Source organism: Carassius auratus, unplaced genomic scaffold (genome assembly GCF_003368295.1).
Source record: "Carassius auratus strain Wakin unplaced genomic scaffold, ASM336829v1 scaf_tig00214183_4049273_7079891, whole genome shotgun sequence".
Taxonomy (NCBI): Eukaryota; Metazoa; Chordata; class Actinopteri; order Cypriniformes; family Cyprinidae; genus Carassius; species Carassius auratus.
Window position 1 is genome coordinate 1,821,756 of NW_020527547.1, and position 24,080 is coordinate 1,845,835.

At 36.5% G+C, this 24,080-nt stretch overlaps 1 protein-coding gene across 8 annotated transcripts in view; it reads left to right on the top strand.

The window, feature by feature from the left end:
• Positions 1-24,080, top strand: part of LOC113091380 (globoside alpha-1,3-N-acetylgalactosaminyltransferase 1-like) — a 41,976-nt gene that overhangs the window by 6,393 nt on the left and 11,503 nt on the right. For 2 of the 8 annotated variants that reach the window (XM_026256880.1, XM_026256879.1), the window contains exons 2-4: positions 2,165-2,275; positions 21,885-21,920; positions 23,471-23,497. In XM_026256880.1, coding sequence (XP_026112665.1) covers positions 2,165-2,275; positions 21,885-21,920; positions 23,471-23,497 — 174 coding nt within the window. Of the gene's footprint in view, positions 1-2,164; positions 2,276-18,032; positions 18,435-20,195; positions 21,650-21,884; positions 21,921-23,470; positions 23,498-24,080 lie in introns of those variants that run through there. The other 6 variants (XM_026256882.1, XM_026256885.1, XM_026256884.1 and 3 more) reach the window with 5 other exon arrangements.

Consider the following 24,080-nt stretch of genomic DNA (forward strand, 5'->3'; position numbering starts at 1 on the left):
TGTTTGTTGTGTTTGTTATTAAAGCTATGCTGTTATATTTATTATTTAGCAGTAATTTATTCAGTTCCTGAATACTTTAGTAAATGCACATCAGTATTTTATCCTAGTTGCTTATGGCCAGGACTTCCCCTCCCATTTAATCCAAGTTTACTACAGAATCTGTAGTCAGATATTGTCAAATTATTATTAAAAGTAATAATATGATAAAATGTATTGCACTGTTACCTTACATATGCATTATATACACACAACTCAAGTGGAAGTGAAAGAGATTTTGACTAAGCAAAAAAAAAAGAAGTTAATTTAGTCATACAGTACGTGATGTCATTCATTGTATGCACAAATACAAAGCATCACTTCTTTTTAGGTATGGGGTTTAACTGGTAAAACAATGTGCACTTAAAAAAACAAAAACAAAACAATGGCCACCTAAAATTTACCATCAAGATAAGGGCCAAAATCAAGACAAAAATAAAATTAAATTTACCCTGAATAACTACACCTTATTTAAATGTACACCTAAACTGCAACAGAAAAGGGCTGTTGAGCTGGGTTTCTATTAATGCTCTAACAGAGCATGAGTTTTGTAAGGTTTACACTCTAAAAGGTCCCTAGCCACTATGAGGGTTGCACCAGGGTGTGCCAATCAAAACCAGTTTAGCAAAGATTACATTTCCTGAAAAATGAACTTTTGGTCCTGGCAGGACCAGTGTTGCAACAATTACAACTGATGTCTATTGAATGTGGTAGTAAACAAGATGTTTTAAAAGCAGTGGCCCGTGTTTTAGAAGAAATTAACATACATGCAAAATGCATGCTTTTTGTACCAGCACAAGTGTATTTTAGTTGCATAACTGAAGATTTTCAGTCATTTAGTGAATATATATATATATATATATATATATATATATATATATATATATATATATATATATATATATATATATATTAAGGTTACAGGCCTACGTTCAGCCGGCTATATCTGCCGTAGGATTCTTACCAAAACGGGCATTTTGACATAATTTTTATGTGAATTTGTCGATTTAAACACAATACTTCAGATAGCTTAATATTTTCGCGCGTTCTGAGGCGCGCTTTGGTTGTGCGCACGCACAATTCTCACTGCGCGCGCGAGCTCGCATCCTCTGGCTCTTAAATGTTTAACTGTAAAAGCTTAATGTGTTTAATTAACGTGTGCTGTTCAGGACTCATCAGTGCGCGCCCGCTATCAGCACCCAAGTCATTCACTTTGATCAAGAGTGAATCGGTTGTCCAGGGTTTTTATTTTTATTTTTTATCACTATTGTTGTAATGTCTGGGAATCCAGAATGCGTATCCATCAACGGAAACATATTAGTTGAACCCAGTTTATTTTACGTGCTTATTACAGAGCAATCCATATTACAGATCTTAAACCTCATACAGTAACAGGAAAAACACCAGCAGAGCTATTTATAAAACGTCACATCCAAACACGTTTTTCACTGTTGAAGCCTGAGCAAAGTCAGTTCAAGACAAACAGCAGGAACAAAAGAAACTACATGACCGAGGAAGACGAGTCATAATATCCTTTGTGGAGGAAGAACCAGTACGAATCCCACATTTCAGAGGAGGGGCAGGAGAAATGGTTGAGTGCAACAGTGATTGAGCGAAAGGATCCTGTAAGTTATGTCTTGCAGGAGGGTCAGAGAACGTGCACTGTGCATGTGGAACATGTTGCCAAGAAACACTGCAGAAGGTACCTTGTGTTAGAGAGAAGTGTCACTGATGATAACAGAGGACCACTGAATTTTTTCTTACCATTGGTGACTGTTCCATGCCAATAATTGAGCCTAAGAGCCCTGAAAACAGAGAATTTGAGTGCAATACCTGCTGTGGAATTCGCAGATATCCTCAGAGGATTCAAAAAAAAAAAAAAAAAAAATAATAATAATAATAATAATAATAATAATAATAATAATATTAATAATATATATATATATATATATATATATATATATATATATATATATATATATATATATATATATATATATATATTTGTCTCTTAGCACAATTATTACAGTTAAGCATGTTTACTCAACATTTCTACAATAAATGGTGTCACCACGGCCGCACACTCCTCCCACTATTCCTTTCCTGTTTTTTTTCTTCTCTCTATCAGACATTCAGTTCTCCGAGTGACTAAAGACACAAAACCTAAATCAGAAATGATGAAATACCTCCAAAACGTTAATACCTTTCTTCTTGTGGTGGCTGGATTGTCACTAACTGGGTATGTATTTACTTATTTGTCATTTGAAGCTGGTTTATTCTTATCTTTAGTGTGTTGTGATTTCAAAGGAATAAGCTACAATCTATCTACAATTAGAAGCAGTGTTTGAAGTAGTGTTTACTAGGACGTGGGCTGCTACAATAAGTATTTTACAGAGAAACACTAGTTGCTAGTGTTGCCAACGATTACTTGGTTCTGGAACAAACATGGTAATGGTGTTTATTACGTTGAACGTGTTGAGAAGAAAGAGAGAACTGAAACTGAAAAAAAAAAATGTTGTGGTGCATTTGTATGATTCTGAATTCTCATTTGGCTTGATGTCCACTTATTTTTCACCAGTGGTTATATGAACACCTCAGAAATTGAACATTATAAATATATATATTATTTTATATTTAAATATATATCTCAAAGTTTCACCCCGTCAAATTGATTACTTAAAACTGTATTTGTAAAACAAGGCTTTGTATCCGTAAGTTGATGAAAAAGATTTCAGCATTATTTAAAACCCTTGTACTACAAGTCCACTATACTTTGTGTTATAGCAATCTACAGTACTAAATATACCATAGCCAAATTTATAAGCTTTTTAGCAGAAGTAGTTCCATGCCATTACTATGCAGAAATACATTTCCCCTCTGTCAGAAAGGCTAACTTTATCTTACAAATACTGGAGCAAAAGTCCACAGACAAAGACAGAACATTTTTCACATTTCACATTTTCACTCTATCGCTTTTGGAACTCACACATTGAGTTAAAAATTAAGGATTATCTCTATAATTAACCCACTTTTCATTAACAAGCAGGGCACAATGTATGAATAACCAACTAAAGAAAGATTTAATGATATTCACCTATATATAAATTACATGTTTTTTTTAATTATTCTATACACATTTTAACATTTGATGTTTATCAAAAATGTTACAGGAATTGGTTATTGTGATATGCACAGCTCTGCAGTCACTCCCACTCAAATCTTTCGTAAGATATTTTTTTTTTAATTGAATGCATCAAGCACTTTGTCTTTTTTATTAAGTGAAAAGTGTAACTGACCCAAATAATCATTGAAAACTAGCTTTAACTTATACCTTTACAATATCAGTCCCTGCTAATATTCACTGAAGTGAAATACAGCTAAGTATTGATGACCCATACTCAGAATTTGTCACATTTATGCTGTGTCATCCAGGAAGCAGTTGGGGGTTTGGTGCCTTGCTCAAGGGCACCTCAGTCATGGTATTGCCGGCCTGAGGCTCAAACCCACAACCCTAGGGATAGGAGTCAAACTCTCTAACCACTAGGCCATGACTTCCCACATATCTGTTTGCAAAGACGCATGTATTTATTCATCTTATTTCAGGACAGAAAACTTTTCTTAAACCTAATTTGACAGTAATAATATTAGAGGCTCCCTATAAGTAGAACCAATTCCAGTCTCGCCTACGGGCTTTTGCCATTGACATGGGCTTATCCTGCCACCCAGTGAATTCATAGTGAATTCATTAAAACTAAACAGAATGTTAGGGATTAACAGCTGCACCCACCAGTTACATTAATCTTTTTTCTCACAATGTAAAAAAGTGGTGACTGAGGATATCCTGCGTAACATCATTTGTTCTTTTGTGTTGAGTAAATGAAGACAATGTAGTATATTGTGCCCGTGATTGTGTTGTTAAATGGGCACACCTGTTCTGATAGCTCACAAAACAGGGCGGATTTGTTGACTCAAATGTAGGGTGTGACTCTCAGTTGATTAATCATTAAATGACAGGTTGCTTTAAATGAAAAACATGATGTCGTTGCAAGGGGAAGATATTGTTTTTGTTTAAAGAACACAGGTCACAAATTTTTGATTGCAGTTTTCTCAGTAGCTAATACACAATTCATGAAATGAACCATTTACTCACAGTTATAAAAACAATCTCACACCAAAATATACACACATCAAACTTCAACATCAAAATCAAATATTTTAGTCAAATATCAGTGTCATAACCAAACTTAACACCCTCAGATGATACACAAAACCTACAAATATACAGAATTCTCTAGAAAACACTAGTGAGAGTACTGTACCTAGGCATATCCTTTATATTTCAGCTCCACCCCAATCAAATACACCTGAACCAGCTAATCAAGGGCTACTTAATAATTACAGACAAGTGTGATGGGGCAGGGTTGGAACTGAAGTCTGCAGGATGGCAGCTCTCCAGGAGCAGTTGGAGGTCCCTTAGCAGCTTTGATGTAGTTATTGCTATGATAACTATTAATTTATATGTAGGATTAAAATTCTACATGTGTCAGATTTAATGTCCAACAACAAATACTTTAGCAGAATGAATATTTTATTCAGAATTATTGCATAATAATTATTATTATTGTATTGCGTTCCATCTGTTTACCGCGCATGCGCGCAGCAGCGAGCTCTCGTTCACTCTGCATGACTTTCTAATATTTACAGATTAAAATTAAACCGGAGATGTCAGTTGTGGACAGAGGACAACACAACATCTCAAATGCATACAACAGCACAAAAATAAAATCGTTGTTTGCCATGCTGGATCGATTTGATCCATGATAAATCTTACATTAAGCTGCTTTAAGAATAAGCGTGCACATCAAATAATCCTGACTAACTGGACCTGGATCGAATTAGTAAAATTGCGTGAAATTGTCGTTTATGAAATCGCATTAGTCCATATTGATTTGTTAGTCAGGTTTTAGACTTTAATCCTAGCTTTTCGTAGCGTCTTTTATTTAACAACACCCACTACAGGTGTTACTTGTTTGATATTTTGAAACACACTTGAGGAATTCCCCTCGGTTGAATTCTGTGCACAATGTTATGCAGCTCTTGGATGTCGAAGGCCAGTGACAGCAGTCTGTATGATGCTGTTCACAGTCTGTAAATATGTAGTTTTTGTTTTTTAGAATAAAATTTCAATTGGTTACACATTTTTTTGCTGATATATCTATATCTAACTATATATATTTATATATGTGTGTATATTGTCTATAATGTATATATTATGTATGTATATATTGTGATGTGTGTGTGTTTCTGTGTTAATTTCTATAATGTATTTGTGTGTATGTGTGTCTAAGCATTCATTCAAGTTTATTAATTTGTTTGTTTTGTGTAATTTTATTTGTATTTATTTATTACAATAAATTACTTTATATCCTTACATAAAATCAGTCTGTCATTCTGTTCACAGCTGTAGCTGCTGTTATTCTGAGGTAGAAAATTAAAAGCTAAATTTATTTTAGTAAAGGATTTACAAGCTGTCAACGAAGGCATGATCTGCGAACAGCTGACCGACGCCTGCTTTGAATTGTTAATTCAAACGACATAAAAAATGTAATAACTTGAGAGACACAGATCAGGTCAAGATGAGGAAATTTACTCAGAAGGAACCAGCAGCAAACAATACACATGTCACAGGATCACAGGTGGATTTAATCTCATTTAACATCTTCTTCTTTGCTGTATTTAATCCAAGTCAAAACGGCAATAGATTGCCCCCTAAAGGTTAATCAACTCTAGCTCAGTATATAACATCTCCTTCCCCCCAAGTGTACAATATTTCTCCATAAATCACAATACAACAATCATGTTACAATATAATTCAAAAAATATACATTTTTTCAACTTTTCTTTTTTCTATGTTTTTTTTTTTTCAATTCAGTTCATAATCTTTTAAATGACCAGGCACTTTCCTGGTTCTTTGTGACCGTCTCACAACAGGGCTGAAGGATTGTGTCAGTGATTCAGTGGTTATCTCACCAGGTTGAGCAGACTCCCCACTTACTTCAAGAGGATTAGTCCCGCTGGAAATGTCCACAGTTTCTTTTTCATCAGTCTCTTTAGCCACTACATCAGCTGAGTTATCAGAAAAATCCAAATCAGGAGATTTATGGTCCAAAGCCTCCTCTTAAAGGTTAACAAGCAATTTCTGTCCGGCGTGAATTTGATCCACATGTCTTCGGACCACTCTCCCATCACCCAACATCACTTTATAAGAAAGTGGTCCAGTCACCGTCTCAATATGTCCCGGAATCCATTTCGGTCCGTAAGTAAAATTCCGAACAAGTACTGGATCTCCAACACTCAAGCTACGTTCATGGGCCTTTTTGTCATGATGGACTTTTTGCTTTTGTTGTTGTTCCTGAATCTTCACAGTTAAATCGGGATGTATAAAGTCCAAAGAACATCGTAATTTCCGTCCATGCAACAGTTCAGCTGGAGAAAGTCCTGTGGTGGTCTGAGGAGTAATCCTATAACTGAATAACACTCGAGCCAATTTAGTTGCCATTGTTCCTTCAACACATTTTTTTAACATGCCTTTAACAATTTGTACAGCCCGTTCTACTAACCCATTACTGGAAGCATGATAGGGTGCAGAAGTAACATGTCGTACTCCATTTTTTTTCAGGAACTCTTTGAATTCAGCACTCACAAAGCAAGTAGCATTATCTGATACAATTAGTTCCGGTAGTCCATGGTTACTGAAGCTAGTACGCAAACATTCAATGGTTACAGCAGATGTAGCGGAGTTCACAGGATACCCATCTATCCATTTTGAATGTGCATCAATCAAGATCAAGAACATTTTCCCCATGAAGGGTCCTGCATAATCCACATGCAGTCTTTGCCATGTTTTTTCTGGCCAATTCCAAGGATGAAGTGGAGCCACAGCAGGAACGTTTCTATGTTCTTGACAGATACGACAGGTTTTAACTAACCTTTCCACATCCTGGTCCATCTTTGGCCACCACACATAATCCTTGCCAGGTTTGTAGATAATGTTATATTCATATGCTCTTAATGTTACTGCCCATCGCTGGATCCTAGGATATGACATTTGGGGAACAGATTTTAACTCGTTAAACAAAGACAACAAGGGTTTATGATCTGTAACGATGGTAAACTTCCGACCATACAAATACTTATGGAAGCGTTGTAAGCCAAACATTACAGCCAATCCTTCCTTGTCCAACTGCGAATAATTCCGCTCAGCTTGATTCAATGTCCGTGACATAAATCCAATGGGTCTTTCACTACCATCTGGCATCTTATGAGAAAGAACTGCACCTAAGCCATAAGGAGAAGCATCACATGATAACAACACATCCTTCTGGGGGTCATAATGGACCAGAACTTTTACTGATTGGAGCATTTTTTTAGACTGAACAAAGGCAGCTTTTTGTTCTCCACCCCAGTGCCATTTTGCCTCCTTTCGCAGCATCTTGTGCACTGGGGCTAAAACAGTAGACAAGTTGGGCAAAAATTTGTTATAGTAGTTTAATAGTCCCAAATAGGCCTTCAACTCAGTCACAGTATTTGGCGAGGGAGCACTTTGAATAGCAGTCACTTTTTCGGTTACTGGGTGTAGGCCAGTCTCATCAACTTTATGACCCAAGAACATTACCTCTTTTTCCATGAAAGTACATTTACTCCGTTTCAAACGCAGTCCTGCTTCCTGCAACCTTTCCAATACCCTAGCCAGCATTTGGAGATGCTCGCCATCATTGCGACCGGTCACCAAGATGTCATCCAGGAAAACTGCCACATAAGGAAGACCTTGCAGTACTCCCTCAATGGTCCTTTGGAAGATAGCAGGACTAGAAAAAAACTCCAAAGGGTAACACACGGTAAGTAAACAGCCCCTTATGAGTATTCACTGTGCCATATTTCTTGGACTCTGCATCTAATGCAATCTGATGGTAAGCGTGACTCATATCCAATTTGGTGAACTTCTGCCCTCCTGACAATGTTGCAAAAAGATAATCTAATCGAGGAATGGGATACTGTTCCAACTTTGAAACTCGATTTAGTGTTTGCTTGTAATCACCACTCAGTCTTACTGTATTATCAGGCTTTAAAACTGGCACTACAGGTGCAGCCCATTCAGAATGTTTAACAGGTTCTATGATGTTTTCTCTTAACAGGCGTTCTATTTCAACTTCCACCTTCGCTTTCATTACATGAGGAACTGGTCTGGCTTTGAAAAATCTGGGAATGGCTTCTTTGTCCACATAAATCTTTGCTGGTGGACCTTTCAATTCACCCAACTCCTCTTTAAACAATTCTGCATGTTTACTGAGTAAGTCAGGCAAGGTTAAATTTCCAACCCCTTGAATCTTGTGTATGGCCTCCCATTTCATGCCCAGTTCCTTGATCCACCCTCTGCCCAATAAATTAGGTCCTGTTCCCGGCACTACCACTACTGGCAATTCCTTCATTGTTCCCTTGTGTCTAACAACCACTTGTGCAGAACCCAACACTGGTAAGGCTTGGCCAGTATAAGTTTTTAACTTCAAAGAACAGGTCTTTAATTCTGGATTTTTATGTTCTTCCCACAATTTAGAAAAATTTGACCCATTCATTACAGTCACACCACAGCCTGTATCCACTTCAAAAGGTATGTTTGAATCAGTTACAGTCAATGTGATAGTTAGAGGAGCCACCTTAGGAATCTCTGTCTCCTTCAAACTGTACACTGTAAAAATACCTTCTTCATCAGATTCACTTTTTTCATCTCTGCTGACATAATGTGATCTCTGTCCGCCTCTGGCCGCAACTTGCTTGCGTCTTTCTCCCCCTTGAAAGGTTGTTTCTCTGATGGAACTTTTTGATCTACATACTTTCATTATATGTCCTTGTTTCCCACATTTGTGACATTTCTCTGAAATAAATCTACACTCATTGGCTAAATGTTGCAAATTCCCACATCTGTAACATGCTCTACCTTGATTATCTTGTTTTACTGACGTTTTATGCACTCTCATTGAAACAGATGTTTCTGAACGCTGAACTTGCAAATCCTTTACATCTTTATTGGCTGTTTCCAATGCTTGAGCTATTTTCAACGCCTTCTCAAATGTTAACTGTCAAATGCCAGCAGTCTACGTTGAATACGGTCATCATTTATTCCACATACCAGTCTATCCTGCAGCATCTCTGTCAATTTTTCTCCGTAATTACAATCATGAGCCAATTTCCTTAATACTGCCACATACTCAAGAACACTTTCCCCCTCTTCTCTTGATCTTGAATTGAATTTAAACCGTTGTACAATCTCACTAGGTTTTGGATTAAAATGCTCTTTCAGTAACTCCACTAATTCTCCAAAAGTCTTTGTTCCTGGTTTAACTGGACTCAATAGAGTCCTCAATAGACTGTATGTTTGACTTCCTACAGTGCTCAACAGTATAGCTTTTTGCTTGGCTGCTTCTGTAATCTCATTTGCCTCAAAGAAATGTTGCAAGATTTCACAATACTCTTCCCAAGACTGCGGTTGACTATCAAATGGTGTGACTGTTCCTACCATGTTGGCCATCTTCTTTTCAAAAGCTCCCACTTGTAGAGATCCCGCTTTTTCACCTTTTCAAAACTTCCTTTTCCCTTGCTTTCATCCTCGTCGCCAAAAATGTAATAACTTGAGAGACACAGATCAGGTCAAGATGAGGAAATTTACTCAGAAGGAACCAGCAGCAAACAATACACATGTCACAGGATCACAGGTGGATTTAATCTCATTTAACATCTTCTTCGTTGCTGTATTTAAGCCAAGTCAAAACGGCAATAGATTGCCCCCTAAAGGTTAATCAACTCTAGCTCAGTATATAACAAAACGCAGATGAAAGCAGTAAGAAAAACGAAAAACATCACCGATGTTCGCTCAGTAGATTGGGCTCTTTAAATTTACGCGCTGTTGTGACGACGTATGTCACGTGACAATGTCAACATGGCGGACGTAGTACGTCCGAATTCCATTCATACTACCCACATTCATACTATATAGAAGGTACTTTTCTAACGGTCGAGTAGTACGTTCAAATTCAAATGTAGTACCCAGTACGCAGTATTCGATTTCGGACGCAGCTATAATTCACCCCAAACAGATGCTAGCGCATAGTTTACCGTGAAGTTGTGTGCGGAACAACCAATCAAAACTATGTTAGTTGACCAATCAGAACACCGTATCCTACCGAAAGGTGGGGTTTAAGGAAACGGAATCTTTTGAACAGCTTCGTGCGAACCGTTTGGGGATCTCTGAGAATTAAGGTAATTTTAAAATGATATTTTGACAAAATGACAATGTTTTTTAACCTTGGATGGATTTAAACCTAATGTACAAGACTTATAAACAGTGATAGGAAGCTTAGAATTTTCATCTTACTGGCTCTTTAAGTAATGTTTATACTTTATTTATTTATTTATTATATTTACTTAAGTATGCAGGACTTTTACTTACATCAGAGTATTTTTACAGTGCTTTATACATTATTAGATGAAGGATCTTAATACTTACACAACAATATTTAATGAGGTTAATTTATAACGTTACTCTCATTCTCATAGATCAACAAGCTTGTTTGCTTTGCGGCCACTTTAATACAAAATAAGCATTCGATCTACGTCAGAGCACTCCCGAATCTTTCTGCAGCGTTGTGAGCAGAGCGGCCCGAGCTATTTTTGACCCGACGAGAGCGTCAAAGTGGCCGCAAGTCATTCATTTTCAATGTGAGCCGGCGTCGAAGAGCGGCGCAGCCCAAGTGGATATAACCATAGGCAGTAAGAGAAATATACACAGCGACCCCATTGGATTCAACGGAGACAAGTGAAGTCAATTAGAAGAACGCAATTCCTGGGGGTCGGGCGTACTGCACAGACTCAGGCTGCATCCGAAAACTGAAAAATGCTGCCTTCGGAGGACACATTCCAAGGTAGGAAGGCATCAAGGCACGTCCGAAATCAAAGTTAGCTTCAGTTCCTGTCTCCTGAGATGCCTCCATCTGGCCAATTTTTGAAGGCAGCATAGATGTATACTTCGCTGCCTTTGATATCCCACAATCCTGTGCGTTCCATTCCATGAGAGTTAAGCAGGCGGCAAGGAAGGCGACCGGAAGTTGAAGTCGGCTGCGTGCTGCCACCTTGTAGCAAAACTTCACTTGCGTTAGCATTCCCATTGACTCCCATTCATTTTGGCGTCACTTTGACAGCTAATAACTTTACATCTGAGTCGTTTAAAGACTCCGTTTGTCCATTATTTATTTCTAAAGATACACGACAATGTATAAAGGGCTCCTTTGCATTCTATGTTACATTATGTGAGTGAAGTGACGAGGTGAAGTGGAGGAGGGGGATCCGCCAAAATGAGGTGCCGGATCCGGCTTGTTCCGGCACAAATTAAGCCCTGGGTTTATTAGACCGCTTCATTTTCTTCAACAACTGTGCACTTGCCTAACGTAAGGTAACGTAACGGCGACCCTAGAGGGTGCCCCCAACATATTTGTCACATTAGGCAAACGCCTAGTTCGCCTATCGCCGGCCCTGGATACAAGGTAATGGAACATTTTATATATTTTTGTGTTTCATTAGAAATAATTAATGGACAAATGGAGTCTTTAAACGCCTCGGATGTAAAGTTATTCACTGTCAAAGTGACGCCAAAATGAATGGGAGTCAATGGAATGCTAACAGCAGGTGGGGGTCCGCTAGCCAATGGCGGCGCCCAGGGGTGCTTCAAAAAAAATATGAAACCCTGCCCCCATGGTTAGACGAACCTTTTCAGTTCCGATAATGGCAACAAATCTGAGTTTTTAGAATCGTTAAAGCTTTTAAATGTAGTCACACTGTTGTCCCAGCTAACAATTTTACATTGTGGGATTGTTAGTTTTTGGTTCCCAGAACATTCCCAGAACGTTCCCTATTGGTTATCCAGGAAAGTTTTCTTAATGTAAATAGAACGTTCCCTCAAGGTTAGGGGAACGTTCCGGGAACCTACTCTGAACGTTCTCTTAAAGTTATAAAAATATAACCTACAGGGAACGTTCCCAGAACATTCTCCTAAGGTTATCAAATTAAAGATAAAGATAACATACAGGGAACGTTCCTAGAATGTTCTTGTTTGGTCCACCCCTGCTGCCACCCCAGTTGGCAGCAACGAATTAAAAGTTATGGCCAATTTTTAAATTTACGAGCGCGAATCTCCAATGTCCGACTGCAGTGAAAGCAGCAGCACGAGAGGACGACAGAGTGGCAAGAGACCATAGACAGTATGCAAGAGACAGTGCGCGTGAAGCGAGTGAACCATATGAAACACAGGAGGAAAGGTAAAAATTGATTATCTATCTATCAAGAAATGAAGCTTTAATGAAAACACAGACTTTGAGAGGATAAATAACTAGCTTTACAGGGGCATAGTCTACTAACGTTACGTGAAACGTAACTTTTAAAAAGCGTTAGGATAAGTAACAACTTCCGTTTTGTGTCAGAACTTTCACACTTGCATTCATAAATTCACCCGGTCTGTGCAGGGCCGGTGTTCTGTCGATTTGTCCTACGCTGTCAGATTTTCCTACCTCCCACTAAAACAGTGGGTACAACGAAAAATGCTACTGTAAAGTTATGATTTATTAATGTCTACACCTACCACAACCCTAATCATACCCTTACAGTACTACAAATACAGTAATTATGTGTTATATTCGCGGTTGTAGCTAGAAGGGATACAGTTACAGGAAACCAACAATAAATATTAGTTTCTACCAATTAAATTGCGTTTGTATTAAAGTCTACACCTACCCCAACCCTAAACCTACCCTTACAGTAATGCAGATACATTAAATATCGTTGTTTAGCATGAGACAAAGGACGCGATATTGATGTGCGCGTGCGCAGTAAACCTCGGTAGGAAAATCTGACAGGGTAGGATAAAATGTCAGGACACCGACGCTAGCCATTTGGGTGCCCGAAGCACAAATGCTTGGCGGTGCCCCCCCCCCAACCAAATAAATAACTACCATTCAGAATTTCTTAGGTTCTCATTACTTCCAAAATAACTACTGCAAATGAATAATTGGAACTGAACAATGTAAACACAGAAAGTTAAAAGTGCAAAAAAAGTTTAGTGCAAATAACAGTATAAGTGTATGAATTTTATGAAGTATGAATTTTAAAGTGCACATTTTAAACTGCAAATAACCATGCATAACTGCACAGTAGAAATTACTCAACAGAGGGACTACATCTCTATAAAGAGACCATTCTACTATTCTATAGAACTATATTAAACATTTTCACTACCATCAGTTGTCAGAGGCCCTACATAGGGACACGCCTACATTTCCTAGCTGCAAAAACAGCTATCAGCAGTGTTGGGAACGTTACTTTAAAAAAGTAATTAGTTATAGTTACTCACTACTTGTTCCAAAAAGTAACTGAGTTAGTAACTGAATTACTCTATAATAAAAGTAACTCTTTACCAGGGAAAGTAACTATTTGCGTTACTGTAAAAAAAAAAAAAAAAAGAGAAAAAATAAAAGTTGATACATGTCAGAGAATTTGTACTTTTTTTTTCTTTTCTTTTTTTGCAATTTTCACAAGTCAGTTGAAATGAGTAGAACAGACGGGTACACAACTTTCAATATTTATTGCACGTCAACAGACAGCAAGAGTTTTATCATGCACTTCAAGTATTATCTTTGTAAGAAAGGGTGTTTTTGGCCACTAGCTTTGTAGATGCGTGTCACACATTGTATGTACACATTACATGCACGTTCTTGCCTTTGACCACAATGAATTTGAAGTAGTGATTATATTTTCACCTTGAAAATGCCAACTTTTCATCGGATCGCTCCTGACTTGCCATCTCTGTTGCGAATCTCTGTGTAGCTGTTCTGTTGGGTGTGTGTGTGTGTGTGTGTGTGTGTTTGCGCGTGTGTGTTCTGGCGCCGCCTGGCGCAGCTGCGTGTTCCGGCATGTGTGTAAAAACACTTGCTCTGATTGGCTACCATGAAACACATGACTCTGCCTTAGCCAATCCTAATCGCTTATCTCGTCATTAACCCACCTGGTCAGTCTCTGTGAGCCAGGGGTGCGTTCGGATTGCATAGTTTATTAGATCAATGCATAGTAACGCACCGCATTTAACGTTCAGTAACGTTAACGGCGTTGTAACGACGGGAAAAGTAATTAGTTAGCTTACCGCGTTACTGAAAAAATTCTGAAACTTTTAAAACTATCATTTTTATTTAAAACATTGTCTTACCTGCAAGCGACGCGCGAGCATCATCCCGCTGTCTCTTCTTTTTTCCGCCCCCGACTCTCGGTGCCTTTTCGAGGCCATGTCTGAGGTCGGTGTCTGCCAAATTTGACATTGATTGAGGCATAATCGAACAGACCACTAGGAGGTGGGGAAGGGGGGGCACCAGAGGGACACTGGCACAGAGATTCACCTTTTTCTCGACTAATTTGGTCTAGGCCTATATTACTTTTGTATATTTGGAAATATTTTATTTGTTATTTATACTAGTAGCCTATTGTGATGTTTTTTTCACGACCCAGATGTTTTGGTGCCCCCCCCCCCCCCCCAAGCACACGGTGCCCTACGCGCAGTGCGTGATGTGCGTGTGCGATGCCGTCCCTGGGTCTGTGTGTTTGCAAAGCAACAGGGATTGAATCGCGGAATTCAGTCACAAATGGAACTTGCTGTATAAAGCAGAACGTCACGGAATACGGGCATTTTTGAATGAATAAATCAAAAGTTAAAAAACAAAACAAAAAAAAAAAAACCCGGCATAAAGTTGACTTGACGTTGGACGTTCGAGAGTATCAAATGTAGGGACCGTCTCTAAAGTTACATGCGATATTGGTATAAACTTTTCTAACGTCAGTAGCATTTGAGGAGAATGACGTATAGTCAGTAAAAAATGTAATTGTTCATCTAGGTGTCAGCTATAAGGCACAATTGAATTGAATGTTTGATATTTATTAAAATAAACTGTAAATCATATGTAAATTATGCTACTTTTTCACATGGGCTCAAACGCAAATTTGAAGCTGAGTAGCATTTGAGGAGAAAAACTTGCAGTCATAAAATAATTGTAATGTGTTCATTTAGGTAATGTAAATTACCTAATTGTAATTCTATTACAATTACCTAATGTGAATTAAATTAATTTTAATGTGTTAATTTAATTTAATTTAGTTTAGGTTTCAGCTACATTGCACAACTTATACATTTTTTATATATATTAGAATAAATTATAAATAATTTAGGTAAAAACAAGGTCAGTTTATCACTTTCAGGCACATTCCTGTGAAACTTTTTTTTTTCAGGTTCCCTTACGAAAATTACCCATGGTTTTAACAATAACACCACAAATCATGGTTCTTGTAGCCATGGTAACTGCAAATTAACCCTTGGTTTTGTTACGTCAAATAATAATTTACAAAGAAGTATTAATATACTGTAATATTCTTTTGATGTTGTTGTTGCTATAAAAACTAGGGGTGCTCCGATCACGATCGGCCGATCGTTATGCGCATCTCGTCAGTAAAGCCGGTTTTCTAATCAGCGGTTAATTCCATCAGGTGCGTGATTTCACATAGAGCAGCTGTTACTACACAGAGCCGTTGTTAATAGAGAAGATGCGCAAATCACGTTAATTTTCAGCGTTTATTGGCGCATCTTCTCAGTTAACAACGTCTCTGTGTAGTAACAGCTGCTCTATGTGAAATCACGCATCTGATGGAATTAACCGCTGATTAGAAAACCGGCTTTACTGACGAGATGCGCATTAACGATCGGCCGATCGTGATCGGAGCACCCCTAATAAAAACCTAAGCCATCAATAGCCTTTAAAATGTCTTAAAATGCATTATATGAAAAACAATGAGGCAATAATGATTGGTTAATAATAACACTGTTAAAATACATAATGTAGGCAAATACAAAATAAACAATTTATATACATGTTATTACAAATGCCTGCAAAGGGAGCCAAATGCCATATAATTGCTGCTGTTACACTTACAGGACAATCAAATCCTTGTTTAGGCTACTGACCAAACATTTCATTCAAATATTCACTTAATCTTTCATTTTTGGCCACCTTGCTATAGATGACACAGACTTTATAATTTCTTCAAAAAAACAAAAAAACATGCATATCACAACCCTTACAAAAATAAACCATGGTTTTATCATAGTAAAACTGCTTAATTTTCTTTTGCATGCTTTCTTTATACTTAAGACTATAAAATTAATTAGAGTCATAATAAAGTTATAGTCATAGGTAAATGTCTAGAGTTACAATTGTAATTTGTAAATAATACAATTTATTCAAAGAAAAGTTATTTTTCCACCCCATAGTAGTTTTCATCATCATATTTGAGGAAGGGGGAAACAACAATACAATCCTGCTTAGGGCACCCATTTGGCCAGCAGCGGCCCTGAAGGTGTTGTTATACACGTCTCTGGGAATGTGTGCTCTACTCCACACACACACACTGAAGCACGCGTGGTGTTTTCAGCTCTTCACTATATTGACACATGATGTAGGCTAAACATGTGTACGCCAGCGCACTATGAGAGGATTTCACCATTTCATTTGACAAAACTATCGTCATTCATTTGTATCGTATACACAGACTGACAGAAACGATTATTTATGACAACCTGTCAAAATAAAATTTCGGTATAACTTGAAGAAATTCAAACAGAAATATAGTACAATTGCACAGTAGAGTATGCTATACGTCAAGTAGGCTTAATAGCTAATAATAATAGTTAATTAAAAAACACAGAAACTCTGTCTACAACTCACCAAAATAAAAGTTTGGTCTAACTCGAATAAATTATGTAAGAAATTGCACAGTAAAATATACTTTTTAAAAAAAGGTCTACTAAAACGTTATTTTAAAGAAATATCACACAAGTTTTCATAGATAGAGTTTTAACTTGCTGCCAAAACAATAACACCAAATTTTTCAAAAACTATTTTAAAAGTACATGTGTATTTGTGTCTATAATGCTTATTTATTTATTATTATTGTCAGCTAATAAAACCTATGCTTCAGGGACCATATTCATATAACATCTAAGGCTAAATGTAGCTCTTGACTGGTGGAGTAAGATGGTGATTAACATTAAACAGTAGAAAATCTGCTATTCTATATTATAGATCAATGTGTCGAACGCACCCAATGTCAAGCCCTGGCAATGACGCAGAAATAACGTAATGACGTATGACGCACGGAACAAGCGGCTCTTGCTTTTGAATAAAGTGTTGTATAAATGCGTGTCCTGTCATTATAAAACTCTTCTTTCACTCGGCAACTGTGAAATGTGAGCAGGACAACCTTGTTTTGGAGACTCATCCACAGGCAACCCGTTTTGGGCGCGGGGAGGGACTTTTTTTTTTTTTTTTTTTTTTGCGTGTTAAATATGAGTAGCACAGCACAGCGGTTTATATGTATATTTATCCATAAACGGGTAAATATTAAAACAAATAAAGAAACCGTGTAGGAGAGTGGTTATTATGTCCAAACAATGAGAAACTCTATATTATCTATGTCACTTTCACTTTCACTATTTGAGCAGTGTGCACCTGTCAAAAAATATATTCCGATTTGTAGCTTGTGACATATCAACCCGATCACTTTATTTAGCGTTCATGTAAACACTACAATCAGATTCATCAATCGTAATGAATTCAGTCCGATTGAACCAAAAACTGTGCATGTAAACTACTATGACAAAACGTTCACTGCAGATCGCGATTAATTTACCCTCACCTCAAACAACTCAGTGATGTATTATTATTATTATTATTATTTTCATATTTAAAGCTGCACAATCATACACATATAGGCCTACATATAAAATGCTGCATTAAACAAATTGTAATTGTAAAAGTCAACTCCGCAGCTGATTCCAGGATGTTACATTTGGAACAACAAAATCAGTGACGTACATCCGAGTCAACGAGACGGAAGAAAGTTAGCAAGGAAAGGGCATAAATGTCTGAAGTTGAGCACGCTTATCCTTTTATTTTTCATTATTTCCTTAAAATATCTCTTTCTGATCTGATCAACATCTCTGATGTTGCTATTTGCACACATATTCAAACACACTGGCATAAAGTTTCTAAAAGCAAATGACTTGGGTGTGGCACGAGTGTTCTATGACCTGGATGCTATCCACACTTCTCGCGAAAACAGGCAACGTCAAGTTCAACATGTCTTTTATAAAGATCTTTTTCTGTTTGAAGTGAACAAGGACAAACATAGCCTACAGGAATAATGAAGTTTCAAAATATTAACACTTTTCTTCTTGTGTTGGCTATCATCTCAGTAACTGGGTACGTATTTACTTTGTTTACGTTATCTTTGTTTGGATTTTGAATTATACAGAACGATTAAGTTGATTATTAATAAGAAACTTTGAATTGAGCGCTATTTTTTCTATCGTTATGTGTATCACTCAGTACTTAAATATTAGGATATGTATATTTATGAAATCATGAAATAGTCTACTCTAAACGTGACAAGTATAACGAAATTGAAATACAATCATTTGGTGCAAAATCTTGCAAAATAAATAAATCTAATAAATAGTAAATAGAAAACAATGTTTAAAAAGGTCCAGGGACTAGTAATGCAAGCAGGTAATAACTCTTAGTGACATTTTGACAAATAAGTCACATTTTATCTACCAATCTACCAAGTTATCTAAAACAATAACTGCATTATCATGATGCTACTGTATAACCTTTTTCTTACTGATTATTTCAGCAAAGTTTATTTTTGTTTAATTGACTCCTTCGGAATGGTGCTTAATGTTTTTTTAATTTTTCAATACATGTCAGCCGCCCACATCACAACGTTGTGAGTATTGAGGTAAATCTTGTACTAAATTTTATAATTTGATACAGTCAAAAGTGAAACAAAATGGGGCTACACTATTTAAATTTATTTATCATGAGTTGATGTCTTGCAAAAAAGCACAGCTGTCTCATGAAGTCATGAAGCAACAGTGCTGTGTTATCCTAGATAAAATCTTCACATCCTGTATACTTCAGTCTTTTTGTGCAATTGCAGAAATGTTGTGACATTGAAATTATATGAATAATCACTATTTATTTTATTTGTAGCATAGGATTGCCCTTGGACTAAGTCGGTTTGTAATACTTTATTTTAGGGTTTCTTAATTAGTTGTTTATAAGCATGCATATTACTAGAATATTAGCCATTAATTAATACTAACTAAGCACATATTAATTCCTTATTCTATACAACATTATTCTACATCCCTAATCCTACCCAATATTCAAACTTAACAACTGCCTTACTAACTATTAACACGCAGCAAATTGGGTATTTATTGAGGGAAAAGTCGTAGTTAATAGTGAATAAGTGTTCCCTATTCTAAATTGTTCCCAAAATGGTGATGAGAATGTGTCAGAAATGTTGTGACATGGCCTGTTTCCATTTATTTTATTTTTTTCACTATACAGTATTTCTTGCAGGTGCAGGAAATTGTGGTCGTACCTCTTAACAGTTTGTCTGAATGAAATATTTGTTTATTAATGAAGAAACAAAGTTATGTTTAAAGTTATATTTTTCCTTTATATTATTTAGTTATTTGCAATGCCAAATGGACAATACATGGATTGCCATATCCGACTTTATTTTGGACAATGACTTGATATATTTAAGCTAAAGTACGCGACAGAAACAGACTAATAAATTCCATCTGCGTCCTTACAAATCATATGTTAATGTCATTACTATTAATAGATTTATTTGGCTAGGATGCTTGCAATAAACAGGATATGTATCATTATACAAAGCAGTTTAAATGCTTTTTAATCTTGTTGTCGTTTCTGTCGCTTCGTTGTAAAAACTGACCAGGACCAACTGTTGGGGGTTGTGGCAGCACAAAATGGCAGAGAAGCACCTGGCTGCAGCCTACAGATGGAGGCGGGGCTGCACCTGGGGTGGGGCTGCATGTGTCCTACTCTGATTTGTTCGGTCGTCTTCCATAGACCTACATGATAGGAAATGTGTACGTAGTTGGTGTAGGATGGAGTATGTTGTTTAAAAAGCTAAAAACGCTATGCAGTTTTACAAAGCCTTCCTTATAATGCATAGAAGAAGAAAAAAAACATTAGCCTTTTACTCTCCATGTCCCCAATATTATGAATATTGTTTTTATTAAGCTGATCTTTAGGCTAACAGACGAACAACCCACTATTTAATAAATTAATTTGGTTGATTATCCACAGTGGGAGCATCAGGTCTTCAGATAGAAGAATGAATTATGAATTAAATAATTTTTGAAAATTAGATTATTTCATATCATCAGAGTATGAGAAAGAAAATGAAACGGATGTATTAGTATTGTTTTAATTTATATAGCATGACAAGACAATTATTTATCACATATAATTATCTGTCATGCAGTTGATAAATTACACCACAATAGGCTAATGTGTCGTATTTTGGGCACATTATCTGCATGTCTATGAATAGAATGCTTTATTAATAATTTATTTACTGAGTTTGGCCTTATTAAAACACTGTTTTAATGCATTAAGCCACATACTTTTATGTTAAGGGTTTTAAAATGTCCCAATGATTCATTTGTGAGTTCGACTGGTCCAGAAGATTAAACTTGCAGTAGCTAACATCTTTTGATTCAATAAAACAGACGTAATGATGAGTCAAGATAACAATAGACAACTGTACATAATAATGAAGGTTTTGTAAAACTGCACAGCGTTTTTAGATTTTTAAACAACATACTCTTTCCTACACCAACACAAGCTTTTATTGTAGACTTAACAGTGTTCAGAACCTGTTATTTAGATCTGGTGTAGAGACTATTTGGGGGATATTATAATGTACTGAATTATTCCGATCAGTCATTGGCTGTTAAACCGCCAGGGGTAGTTTGATTGGTTGTTTGAGTCTCAGGTAGCTGGGACTGTTGTTGCCTGAACAACACCACACACAACACACCCCTCCTCCCTCCTTATAGAAAAGGACCATATTTTCATTATCTGACCATCCAGTCAGTCTACTTCTCAAATTACTAAGGATCCAACTGTTAAAACACAATGCGAGTAAATCCCTTTCTTCTGGTGTTGCTTGGCATCTTGCTTAGTGGGTATGTCATTTTTTTTTTAAATATGTAGGTTTTATTCTTGTCTGTGGCGTTTGGGTCTAAAATAAATAACCCAGTTGAAAGGGAATGTTCATGTTCAGTTGAATCCATGAAGTGTGTGAAAATATATATTTTTTCTTTTTGTGATCTACATATTTTGTTCTGTTTTCTCCCGAATTCTCCTGTAAAACGTATCTCTCTCTCTCCCACTCATTAAACTGTGCATTAAAAAATAAAATGATGCCAGCATGAGCTCATGCACTTCGGTAACGAGATATCAAGCATACGGAAACATTACACTGATGGTTTAACTTATTTCAGTATGATCCTATTGCAACAGGTGTCGAAACGGTTTCCTCATTCACAGAGTTCTGGAATTACTCGAAAGTGAACGAGAATGTTAAATAAGTAAATATTGTAAAATAAACTTATTACATTATACAAATATATCCATTTCATCATTTTTATATCTTTAGGTTTGTCCATTAGCTGATTTGTATACATCTTAATCATGTTAAATGGTATATTGAATTATATGCCAATTAAAATTCATAGGAAAATGAAATCATAAGAATAGATTCAATCTTTATGAGCTTTTCAAAATGTGTTATCATTAATTTTCTGTTATTGTGTTTTCTCATAGACTTATTTTTTTGGGCTACACTTCCACCTCAGTTGGGTAAGTTTTTTGTTGTTGTTGTGATAACTGTGATAACCCATCAGAACAGTCTTTTGTAAATATCTATAAAACAAAACCAGTTAATAATTGCTTATTACTGTTCTGGAAATGAATGGGATACTCTTGTATAGGAATAATGAGTAATATAATCATTGTGCAGATGTTATTTTATCAATTTTATACAGTTCAAAACATGAGAATAAGACACTGTCTATAACAGAAACTGCAAATTGATCAATTACCAAATTAGCATTTTCAATTTGCTTTTTGATTACATTTAGGGTCAATGTTATACTTATAGGCATTTTAAATTTTAAAGGGGGGGTGAAATGCTCGTTTTCACTCAATATCCTGTTAATCTTGAGTACCTATAGAGTAGTACTGCATCCTTCATAACTCCAAAAAGTCTTTAGTTTTATTATATTCATAAGAGAAAGATAGTCTGTACCGATTTTTCCCGGAAAAACACGAGCGCCTGGAGGCGTGACGTGTGGGCGGAGCTAAAGAATCACAAGCGCCAGTAGGCTTTTGAGTTGAGCGCGTCTGGAAGCTTCGTGAGGACAAAACCAACCAAAACAAACCATGGCTAACAGTCAGATTCAGCGTATATTTATGATCCAGAATCAGATCCAGAGGCTGAAATTGAACAAGAGTAGCATCAGCAATCAGTCTCTATGTGGTATGTACTGAAACTGTATATATTTGCTTAGCGGTTTTGGAAAATGACTAAGTTCCACTTTGTCGTCTTTTTTTTTTTAAGCTGTGTATGTGGAAAGTGCAGTTTGATGACAACATCGCATGTTGTTTACTTGATGTGCTTATGCGCCGATAGCTAAGTTAATAACACAGAGATATTTGAAGCAGTTTTACTCACGATGTGAGAAATAAACGATGTGCAAATCCGGCGTCAAACTGGGCCTTGTTTGTAAAACAAGCATCTTCGAAATGCAGGGAACTAACACAAACACTTGCACAACTCCGTTGATGCTCTGTAAAAATAAACTCCATCCACTGGTCCCTTAATGCTGTTTCTCTTTTGGTAATCTGTGCAGGGTTGTCTTGCCCTGGCAACCAAAAACACACTCCTTTTGTGACATTTCGCGACGCTCTCGCTCTGATCAGTGATTGTCTGTGCTCAGCCTCTCAGTGCTCTGCTATACGGGAGCGCGCGCTCTTCCGGCAGACGCGCCCTTAGCACCCATATAAGGAAATTCCACTCCATCTAACGTCACACAGAGCCATACTCGAAAAAAACTTTCCGAAACTTGTGACAAACCGGAAGTAGTATTTTTGGAACAGAAATACTCCTTCAAACGTACAACTTAATTTTTGAAACTTTGTCCATGTTTAGCATGGGAATCCAACTCTTTAACAGTGTAAAAAACTCAGTATGCATGAAATAGCATTTCACCCCCCCTTTAAATTTACTTTCACCAATACTTTGTAAAGGCAGCATGTACATGTACGCTTAAAGAGCATCAAATAAAAAAGATAATAAAATACTGTAATTGATGCAGTGTTCTTGTATTATGACTTAATCTTTGTTTCAGATACAAAGATAAAAGATTTTGCCTCAAGTAAGTACTGTCACTGCTCATGCACTCACTTAAAACATACACCCATATACATACCAAAACACATTCACAGAAGCACACGTACACTTTTATACAGTCAGAGTTTTTAGAATGTTTTGTTTGCAAATGTACTCTTAAACATGAATTGATAACCTGACTTTTTATCCTGATAGAACATATTTTACTTCTGTGTAAAGGTGTGAGCATTATTTTAATAAAGGGGAATCATGTCTTAATATGTTAAGTTGCATTAAACCCAGAATATTCTTTTTATATTCCAGAAACTTAAAACCTAGTTAAGCTTCTAAGTGATATTTTATTTTAAAAAATTATGAAACATTTTATAGAAATAAATATAGTACTATGTATAATCTGTAAACATATAAATGCAGTCATGTACTTGCACATGTCTATAAATGTCTATAATTTGCAAAACTACTGCATCACAATACAACTGCTATTAACAGAAGCCCTTTACCGGAAATATGACACATTATAGTTCGGAAATGCCGGTGCCCACGTTTATGTGAAGGTGGATACAGTCTATTAGAAAATAGATAAATAGATTGTATCTTGTATTGATTCT